The sequence below is a fragment of the Rattus norvegicus genome, chromosome 1 (assembly GCF_021556685.1).
Source record: "Rattus norvegicus strain SHRSP/BbbUtx chromosome 1, alternate assembly SHRSP_T2T, whole genome shotgun sequence".
Lineage (NCBI taxonomy): Eukaryota > Metazoa > Chordata > Mammalia > Rodentia > Muridae > Rattus > Rattus norvegicus.
Genome location: NC_141534.1, coordinates 108,544,686 through 108,555,581, shown reverse-complemented (window position 1 = coordinate 108,555,581; position 10,896 = coordinate 108,544,686). Strand labels below are relative to the sequence as shown.

The 10,896-nt window shown below is 40.6% G+C and overlaps 1 protein-coding gene across 1 annotated transcript in view; it reads right to left on the bottom strand.

Annotated features, from left to right (window-relative positions):
• The window catches only part of Gtf2h1 (general transcription factor IIH subunit 1), a 28,156-nt gene that overhangs the window by 5,597 nt on the left and 11,663 nt on the right, over window positions 1–10,896 (bottom strand). The window contains 9 exon segments of the mRNA NM_001399644.1: window positions 175–290; window positions 732–822; window positions 1,784–1,901; window positions 3,215–3,303; window positions 4,750–4,837; window positions 4,943–5,070; window positions 8,077–8,156; window positions 8,277–8,426; window positions 9,786–9,879. Of these exon segments, the coding sequence (NP_001386573.1) occupies window positions 175–290; window positions 732–822; window positions 1,784–1,901; window positions 3,215–3,303; window positions 4,750–4,837; window positions 4,943–5,070; window positions 8,077–8,156; window positions 8,277–8,426; window positions 9,786–9,879 (954 nt within the window).

The following is a 10,896-nucleotide window of genomic DNA, read 5'->3' as shown; positions in this document are numbered from 1 at the left end:
CTCAGTTTCCTAATCTACGAAATGGGTCCTATGATCAATACTTCTCCATAAAGAACAGGGAGGTTTAAATGGTGTATGAATGCCTAACAGTCACACTAAGCTGGCACATGGTGATGCATGCTTGTTTCTCAGTCATCACCACAGTAGCTGGTTGTATTTAGAATCAGTTCTCACCTTTTCTTCTAGGAATGGTGTATTAACAGGAAAGCAAGACCAGAAATGCCGCAGAAGCTCCCCAACAGCCACATACAAGTGTTTCAATTCAGACTGAATATCGTTTGGCACCATCTCTGCAAACAGAAGAAGAGAGCCCTAAGGCAACAGCTAATCCCACAGTCCAAAAATGCCCACTCTAGGTGCTGAATGCAAAGCTCAGAGTGCAGTGCACGCACAGCTTGAAGGAGGTCCAGGTTACCTCCCCTGCCCCTAAACCCATCCTCACACGCCCACAAACTTTCAGCAGAACATCCCAACCCACTAAAGAAGAACGAACACAGCGCTGCTGAGCTGTCTCTCATGCTAAGCCCAGCAACCTGAGCTCAGGGATCACAGAGGAGAGAACTGACCTCTGTAAGTTGCTTTCTGACCTCACGTGCTATGACCTCCACATGTGCCAGGGCACTGCCAACTTCCTCACCCCCCATAAAGAAATTTAGTAATTAGAAGACAAGCCAGCACAGCCTTAGCACTAACTGAAGCAAAGAGGAAAAGGGAGGTGGCCCACCACGTACGGTTTACTGCTTGCTGTGTCCCTCCCTGCATAAGTGCTCCTCCAGGTGACAGGGCTGTGATGGTGCTACTAGCAGCGCTGCTTGAGAGAACCTGAAAGAAACGAGTCAGGAACTGACTTAGTCCCCCTTTGCATCTGCCTTAATACTTGTTTTACTCCTATGCAAATACGCTATATACAGCAACCAGAATCAACAACTTTTCTTGAGGCTAGAAATAGTCCATGTAGAAAACTCCTCTGGGGGCTGGAGCAAGCACTGACTGCTCTTCTGAGGTCCTGAGTTTTCAATTCCCAGCAACCACATGGTGGCTCACAACCATCTGTAATAGGATCTGATGCCCTCTTCTGGTGTGTCTGAAGACAGCTACATATGAGTATATGAATAAAATAAGTCTTTTTTTTTTCCGGAGCTGGGGATCGAACCCAGGGCCTTGCGCTTGCTAGGCAAGCGCTCTACCACTGAGCTAAATCCCCAACCCCAAAATAAGTCTTAAAAAAAAAGAAAGAAAGAAAAGGAATATAGTAGGAATATAGTAGGAATATAGTAGGAATATAGTAGACTCCATGACAGAGATCGGACTCTTTGGAGCTGAGTTAAAAGTGGCTGTGAGCTACCTCTGTGGGTTCTAGAAGCCAAATGTGAATCTTTTGAAACAAGAACAGCACACACTATTAGTTTCTGAACCACTTAACCTCTCTGCCTCCTATAACTTTGATTTCTGAGGCTTTAGTTAACTATACTAAGATACTTCAGTTTGCCAAGCTTGACAACCTAAAGTCAACCTCTGGAACCCATATACTAGACAAAACCAAGTTGTCCTGTATGCTTCGAGTTCTACAATGCTTTGGCTATCAGTTTCCTAGTCTTTGGGTCTGAGTTTCACACAATTACTTACCTATGGCTCCTACTCCACTATATATTTTCCTGAAAATGGCTCACAAAACCCAATATAAAAAGCAACGAAATGTTCAGTTGTACAGTTCAACTGGCTATGTTTACAACCTGAAGTAGTAGCTATAAGAATTCTGGCCTTAAAACAGTGGATCACCTACCTGAGTTAACTTGGGTGTATAAGCTTCCATTTCTTGTCTAATACTTTGAAAAGAATTAATAATGTCCTGACTTGTTGCATACTGTAGTGACTGAATTGGAGTAGGACCATGATAATACCTGGAGATTAGCACAGAAGTAACAAATTATAAAGGGCTCAATATCTGTCTTTCAAATATTTAGCAACAACAAAACATTCCCTCACAGCAAAAGTGATACTACACTTAAGGGAATGTAAAGCTATTTAGTTTCCTGTTTATGTGAGTACACTGTCACTGTCCTCAGACACACCAGAACAGGGCATCGGATCCCAGTACAGGTGGTTGTGAGGTGCTAGGAATTGAACCCAGGTCTTCTGTCAGAGTAGTCAGTGCTCTTAAGCACTGAGCTATCTCTCCAGCCCATTTTATTTTCATTATTATTAGTTGTTATGTGGTAGTAGGCAGGTATGGGCATGTGGGGGCAGATGCTTGTAGAACCTAAATATTGGATCCCTGGAGGTGGCTTCCTAGATAGCTGTAAGCCACTTTTGGGTGTTTGAAATCAAAGTAGGGTCCTCTGCAAGATCACCATGAGTTCTTTGCCACTGAGCCATCTCTCCAGCTCTTGTAATTTAATTTCCTTTTCTTTATTTATTTTATCTTCAGACACACCACAGCTACAGTATATTCATATAAATAAAAATGAATAAAAAAAAAAAGCATGAAAATCCAAACTCTGAGGACCTACTGCTACACCAGATGACCTAAGCTGGGTTCCAAGTGGACGGAGGGAACTGATCCCAAGCTGACCCTGACTTCCATACTTGCTGTGACACATGCATATAAACCACGTAATAAAAATTAGTTCTCTTGGGCTAGAGAGATGGCTCAGTGGTTAAGAGCACTGACTGCTCTTCCAGAGATCCTGAGTTCAATTCCCAGCAACTACACGGTGGCTCACAACCATCTGTAATGGGATCTGATGCCCCCTTCTGGTGTGTCTGAAGACAGTGTACTCACATACATAAAATAATCTTAAAAAAAAAATTGTTTTCTTGTCTTTAGTCATGTAGGATACATTCCAGGCATGTATAAAAGTTAAAAAAAAAAAAGATTTATTTTATGAACGTTTTGCCTGTATATATATATATCTGTATCACTTACATGCCTCGTGTCAGGAGGGAGTTGGATTCCCTGGAATTGGAGTTCTGAATGAGTCTTATTAGCTCAGGCTACCCTTTAATTTGCTGTACAACTGAGGATATCCTTGAACTACTGCTCCTCCTCCTAAAGTCACAGTTGCACACAATTATACCAAGTTCGTAAAGCAAACTTTTAAGGAAATTTGTGTATTGCACGTTTACGGCAACAAACTGACTGTAGCCTTGCAGAGGTACACACACTCTGCACTGACTGCTGCGTAAGAATTTCGCTTCAGTCAGCCAAACTCACCTGTCTGACTTCTTGAGATTCAGTGCAATCGTTTTCACAGAATTGTTGTTTCCCAAGTCTTCATATTCAATGGATTCCTGTAACTTTGCCTGCAATTAATGACATGCAAGGTATTTTTGTTGGAAACTGACTGAAATTTCAGAGCATAAAAAATAAAGCCCGTCTACTGTGGCTAAGCCAGCGTTCTCACCAATAACCAACACGAATACTGGTTCCTACACTGTGGTTATGTGATTATATATAAAAACCTTTTTTTTTTTAATTTTTTTTTTTTTTTGAGACAAAGTGTCTCTGTGTAGCCCTGACTGTCCTGGATTACTCTGTAGACCAGGCTGCTTTTGAACTCAGAGATTCACCTGCCTCTGCCTCCTGAAGGCATAGGCCACCATACTTGGACTTTTTTATTTTAAAGTATGAGTGATATGTAGTTTATGAGACAAAGACCTTTGATCCTTCTGCCTGCTGAAGGCTAGGATTATGGGTATACACTACCGTATCTGATGGTGTGAGCTCTTTTTGAAGGAATGTAGACATCCTCTATTTTAAATTGGTCATACATATCCTGCTATTACAAGCTGAAAATACTGTACATTGAAATGCGTTTTAAGTCCGATAACGCTATCATAAACATAAGTAATTGTAAGATGGGGCACATCTGTATGTCACACTGTTTTGTAATTTATTGTTTGGTGCGGGGAACTGAACCCAGCACCTGTGACTCTTCAGTAAGCTATTTCCACTAAGCTATACTATCTCATCTAAATCTTTGCATACCACGCCCTCCTTTCCTTAAATGTGTAGAAATGGAAGAGTGTAAACCTCTAAACTTTACATATGTACTGCCTGTCAGGTGTCTAAGTGTATTCTTCCTACAAATGGGGAAGAGAGACTTAGAAAAAAATGAAGTTCAGCAAGCAGCTACTTCTATCTACACTTCCTCAAATGACTTTTTAGAGAGATGTTTTCATCTACAAAATACCAGTTAAGAAAATATAGAATCGGGCTGGAGAGATGGCTCAGCGGTTAAGAGCACCCGACTGCTCTTCCAGAGGTCATGAGTTCAATTCCCAGCAACCACATGGTGGCTCACAACCATCTGTAAAGAGATCTGATGCCCTCTTCTGGTGTATCTGAAGACAGCTACAGTGTACTTATATATAATAAATAAATAAATCTTTAAAAAAAAAAAAAAAAAAAAAGAAAATATAGAATCAATCAATATTTCTCTCTCTCTCTCTCTCTCTCTCTCTCTCTCTCTCACACACACACACACACACACACACACACACACTGATGTGTATGTGCACAAAGGGAGGGAAAAGCTGAATAAACACTGATCAGAATTGTGTCAACTGAAAGTTAGCTGCTTAAGTCTACACTGGGTTTCATGATGTTCTACAGCGAGGGCAACAGCTCTGCCATCTCCGTTAAGAAACCAAAACCATCTCTAGGAAGCAAACAGTATGAAGAATTTAGTTAGATCCTCATACCCAGAGATACATAATCCCCAAATGGCCTAGCTTTGATGCCCATACCCTCTTGACTGCTGGCTGAAAGCAGTCTGTATCTCCAGAATTTCCATCCACGCTGCTGGGCTCACCATTCTGTCCATTTTGTGCTTGTCTGAAGAAGAAATGGGAAAACAAGCTCTTGTTAAAACTGCTGAACTGAACCCTTCACTTGGCTATCCTGAAAAGGCCAGGGACAGTTTCTACATGCATACTTAACTGTTTTCTGAGACCAGCAGCCAGGACCATGGCACTGTGGTGGTTAAACCTTTTGATGATGGCAGCATTACTATTCTCCTTTATGGATTTGGAATTGGAAGTAGATGGCACGGAGGAAATGCCATAGCCCTGTACAACAAAATGAAATACATGATTGGATAGCTAGATAGGGAACACATACTTGTAATCCCAGTACTGGGATACGGAAGTAGGTGAAATCCTACAGTTTGCTTGCCATTCAGCAGACTACCCAATGAGATCTGGCATAGACTATGGTCAGCAAAGATCTGGTCTCAAGTAATAGCCTGGTAAGATGTGCCCATTGGTGTAACAAGGCATCAGTAATATGGGGGTAACTAACTGCTTTCTGATTGGATTCCAGGACTGATCTACAGGAAGTATGCGTGCTTGGTACTGCAAGCCCGATTAACAGATGGTGGCTAGTGATCACAAGTCCATAGCAGGGAACCCACTTCCCCCATCCTGTTAAATGCACATATAGTTCAATTGTTTTCTGAGTATCACGTGTTCACACCCATATACCAGTATTGACAGCTTTCATCAAAGAAGTTTCATAAGAAAGTAAAAAATAGGGCTGGAGAGATGGCTCAGCAATTCAGAGCACTGACTGTTTTTCCAGAGGTCCTAAGCCAATTCCCAGCAACCACATGGTGGCTCACAACCATCTGTAATGGGATCTGATGCCCTCTTCTGGTGAGTCTGAAAATAGCTATAGCGTACTCAGATACATAAAGTAAATAAATCTTAAAGAAAATCATATAAAATTAAGAAGCTGGGTTTGATGGAACACTTTTATTTCCCAGCACTCAAGAGGCAGAGAGGCAGGCAGGTCTGTAAGTTTGAGGCCAGGTCTACAGAAAAACCGTCTTGGGAAAAAAAGATACAACCCAAATAACAAGAAAAAAAAATGTTTTTTTTTTTTTTTTTTTTTTTGAGATTACAATATAAACACAATCTTTCTCTTCACCCATCCAAAACCGCCCATATACCCCTTCTGGCACTCTTCCAAATTCATGACCTCCTTCTTCATAATTATTGTTATATATACATAGGTATAACTTATTGTGAAGGGCAGCGGTCACAGAGTCCTGAAAATAAGGGACAGAAGATAGCTTGGTCCTAAATAGGACATTTATTTCACACTTCTAAGGCTTAGGGAACACTGTGGAAGAGTGGGCACAGAACAGAAGGGTTGCAGGACAGAGTGAGGCCACTGTTGCAGTCTTTCAGTTACTGCACAGGAGTGGCATGAGACTGGGCACCAATATTCCCTACCTCACGGAAGAGGAAAAGAGCCCATGACCACCAATAGTAAATTGCCCCTGGGGAAAGGAGTGCCACTTTTTTCAGGTCACTGAGAAGCTGCCCATGTCCATGGTCCCTTACCCATGCACATGAAAGGGACCTTAACAAACAACAGGACAGATGGTCTTCTTTTGGGAAGGAGAGGAGGGACAGCAGGGTGTTGGAGTGAATATAACTAAAATTCATCACAGCCATGTACACAGCTGTCTAAAGAAACATAAAATAAAAAAGGTGGCTAGAAGCCAAGAATCGATAACCGATGGTGGTCCTGCCTCTGAACTTATATGCATACACACACACTGAACAAACTCAACTTCTGGTTTTATTATATTTTTAGTTTAGCCAAGCAATCAATTTCTAAGGCCTAACTATAGATAACCCAGCAGAAATCCACACCACCCTCTGTTTGCTTCATAATTTTACCTCCAGGAAAAAAAAAAAGACACTACACTCTTTATCTGACAGTGCCAATCAATCTGTTCTTAGCAAAGTGTAGGTGCCATGAGGCTGGCTTTCCTTGTAAGTCAGTTCATCAAGGTTAGGAAATAAAGGAGCTATGAGGGAACATGAACAACATTACTAGAGGGGAGATGGCTTAAAGTCACCACCCAAGCAAATGTTAAAATGTTAAAAATATGGAAGAGCTGGGGACTGGAGAGATGGCTCAGTGGTTAAGGGCACTGACTGCTCTTCCAGAGATCCTGAATTCAGTTTCCAGCAACCACATGGTGGCTCACAACCATCTGTAATGGGATCTGATGTCCTTTTCTGGTGTACTCACATACATAAAATAAATGAATAAATCTTAAAAAGAAAAAAAAATGGAAGAGCCACAAACAGGGTTTATGAGACTCATCAAAGATTTGTTCCACTCTGCATATCTAAGCAGAGGTACTGGATGGATTGCTCAGTGGTCAGAGCACTAGCAAAGCAAGCAGGCTCTGTTCCCAACACCCATATGGCAACTTGTAACTCTAAGTTCTGTTCCAGGGGAGCTATCTGATGCCCTCTTTTGACATCCATGGGCACTTGGATGCATATGGCACACATTCAGATCAACAGGCAGGCAAACTACAAAAAATTTTTTCATAAGAAAAAGAAGGAAATATCTAATTAGTAAATAACTATCATACAGTTGGTAAATGATTTAGGGCCTGTGGAGTTAGAGGAGGGCTATATGAGATCATTATTACATAATTAGTATCCAAAGAAATGAGTTGGAAGGCCTGAATCATAGCCTGGAAGGGTTAAAACAAATAAAGGCTGGTAGATAAACAATCAACAAATGTATGCTTGTTTACTAATTCTCACTCACATTTCTTTAGATTATAAAATTTTACTAGAACGAGGTGAGTCCAGTTCCTGTTCATGGGAAAGCTTAAAAATGATCTCTTAAGAACACTAAGCAACTCTTGGAGAACTCAATTCTCTAAGGCAATGTTAAGCTATTTATTTTAGCAGTTATGTATGACATGTATGTATGAGCATTGGTGCTCATGTAGAGGTCACAGGACAACTTTTAGGAGTTGGTTCATTCCTATCACTATAGGTTCTGGGGCTCAAATTCAGGTGCTCAGGGTTGTGAAGCAAGCATGTCCACTGAGCCAACTTACTGGTCCTAACAGTATCACCAAAATAGCAATCAAACCCAGGGCCTACTGCATACTGAAAAGCACTTCTGAGAACTTAAAAGCATTCTGCTTATTTTCAGATATTGCAAGTGGAGTATCTAATTTAGGGCATATACATATTAACACTGAAAACCAGGAAAAGATCATTTTGTCATTATGTCCCTTTATTAATTCTTACCTCGTCTAATGGTTTATCTTCCAACGCTGTCAAATCTAGCATTGGGTTTTTTACTCCTAATGAAACCATTGTTTTTAATCCTAGAAAAAAAAAATCAATGAAAACACAGGTTTAAAGCTCATCTTTCTGAGATGTATTTTAAACATTTATGAACAGCTCCGACACTCAGGAATAACAAGGTGAGTGTCAGTGCCACTTACCCTTTTCATCTATTTTGGCACATTCTGCAAAGAGGTCCTTTGATCCTGTATTTAGTCGGTCCCTGTGAAAATAATGGGACTGGAAAAATCGTGTCCAGAACTCCTTTTCTGTCATGTTATGTGGTACAGTTTCTGCATATTTCATTTTTACTGTGGGAGGGAAAAGTCCACATAAGATGTCTTATATACTGAGTTCCCATTTCCAGTTCTTAGTGACTGGATAAAAACTAAAGGTTCTCATGACAGTCTTACCTGATACACTATAGAATTATAAACATGAAGTAGAATTTATCAGATTTAGGTAAGGTATCATTTATGAATCCTCACAAACTATGGACACCATTTCACACTGCACATATTTTTTTTTCAATAGCAAACCTGGAAATCAAACCTTACTAATACAAGGCTCTGTTAGTGGTAGAATAAAACTCTCCATACCACTAACACTACAGCTCCACTCTCTAGAAACTTCTGGTTTAGTGATCAGCGTTCAGAAACACTGGGTCTGCCATTTACTGCTTAGGTGACCCTGAAACAGGTTATTTTCTTTCTTTCTTTTTTTTTTTGGTTCTTTTTTTCGGAGCTGGGGACCGAACCCAGGGCCTTGCGCTTCCTAGGTAAGCACTCTACCACTGAGCTAAATCCCCAGCCAACAGGTTATTTTCTTTGTACCTTGGTTACTTATTTAAAAAAATATTAACAGTATCTACTTCATAAGATATTTATGATAATTAACTGTATATGGAAAGAAGCTTAGAATAGCAAACACTACAGCCTGGGCTGATACTCTAGAACAGCAGCTCTCAGACTGTGGGCTGTGATCCCTTTGGGGGAGTCTCATAGCAGATACTTACAATGTGATTCAGAGTAGCAAACAAAACAAGAGTTATGAAGTAGCAATGAAATAATGTTATGGTTGGGGTCACAACCTGAGGAACTGTAGTAAATGGTCACTAGGCAGTCGAGAACCACTATCTAACAGTAACAAGCAAGCATTGTTAGACAAGAGTATCTGGCTCAAGGAGCACCGTTTAGTGAGAAGAGTATAAACAGTGGCTAGGATCACGGGTCACCTCTGAGTGATGAAATCAGAGCAGGGTAGAACCAGTCACTCAGAGAAGTTTGTAGCAGTTTTTTCATTAGATGACAGCCATCACATGCATGTATGTGGACACATGCACCACAAGATCTCGCTGCTCTGCCTCCCAAATACAAAGATTACCGGTGCATACTACCATGCCTAGCCTCCTATTCAAATTTTTGTTGAACGAGTACTTTTCTCATTCTATTCCTATAAAAAAATCTCATTTCCTAATGAAATGAACTAATGACTATACAGTACTTACTGAACCCATATTGGGAACTGGGAAAAAAAAATATATTTTTACATATTCTATTGCATTTAAATAGGACTAAAAGAAACCTTTCATTGATAATAAATAAATAGAACTTGCCTAAACAATTCCTTTAATCAACTAAAGTTCAAAATCAGTAATTGACTTTTCTTACCTGCTGGATAGGTCCTAAATATAGATTCAATGATATCAGAAGTTAAATTATATCTCAGACCATTACAGCCATCTGTTTGAGGACGGACATCAGCCTAAAACAAAGACCATAAACACATGTATTTACAAACATCTGCTAGCTATCTGAGAGTACGTCTAAGTTACCGATGGATTCTGAACACACTGCAGAGACAGCAGGCCCCTCACCATATACAGAGACAGACCACAAAGAAACGTGGACTTGTTCATCACAGTCCAGGAGACTTGTTTCTTCTTTTGAAGTCTGAACTGACCAAATAGACATGTTCAAGAGTGGCTAACATCAGAATGGACCACAGTTTTAAAACAGAACTCATTTGGTTGCCAAAACCTGTGAACCTTGGCTGGTAGTTAAATGGACATTAGCTTACTGGTTTCCTTACAAAAGGCTTTATGAATTTGACTTAGAATTTATTTATTTATTTTTTTTTTGGTCTTTTTTTCGGAGCTGGGGACCGAACCCAGGGCCTTGTGCTTCCTAGGCAAGCGCTCTACCACTGAGCTAAATCCCCAGCCCCTGACTTAGAATTTATTAATCAGCCAGAAACATACTGAATTTATGTAACTGCTACTCATAATTTTCAGTTTGTCTGTTGAGACGGGGATTCTATATAGCTAGGTTAGGCTGGAATTTTATGTAGCCCAAGACAGTCTTGAACTCAAGATCCTCCTGCTCTGCCCTCCCAAGTACAGGGATTAGATTACCACCATTCCTGGCCTCCTATTCAAATCTTTGTTGAATAAGCATGCTGTTCTCATTCTTTTCCTATTAAAAAAGTGTTGGGGTTGGGGATTTAGCGCAGTGGTAGAGCGCTTGCCTAGCAAGTGCAAGGCCCTGGGTTCGGTCCCCAGCTCGGGGTGGGGGTGGGGGGAGTGTTATTTCCTAATCGAACAGATAAGGTAGCCTTAATTTATTAAATATGCTTTATAGTAATATTTTTTCTAAATGGTGGTAGCCCCTGTTCATTTAACTCTGTATTATGAGTAAAGCACAGTAATCACTTTACAAAAGCACCAGAGTTATCTTTCTTCTCTTGGAAGCAGAGGCAGAAGATCGCCCCTAGTGTGAGGCC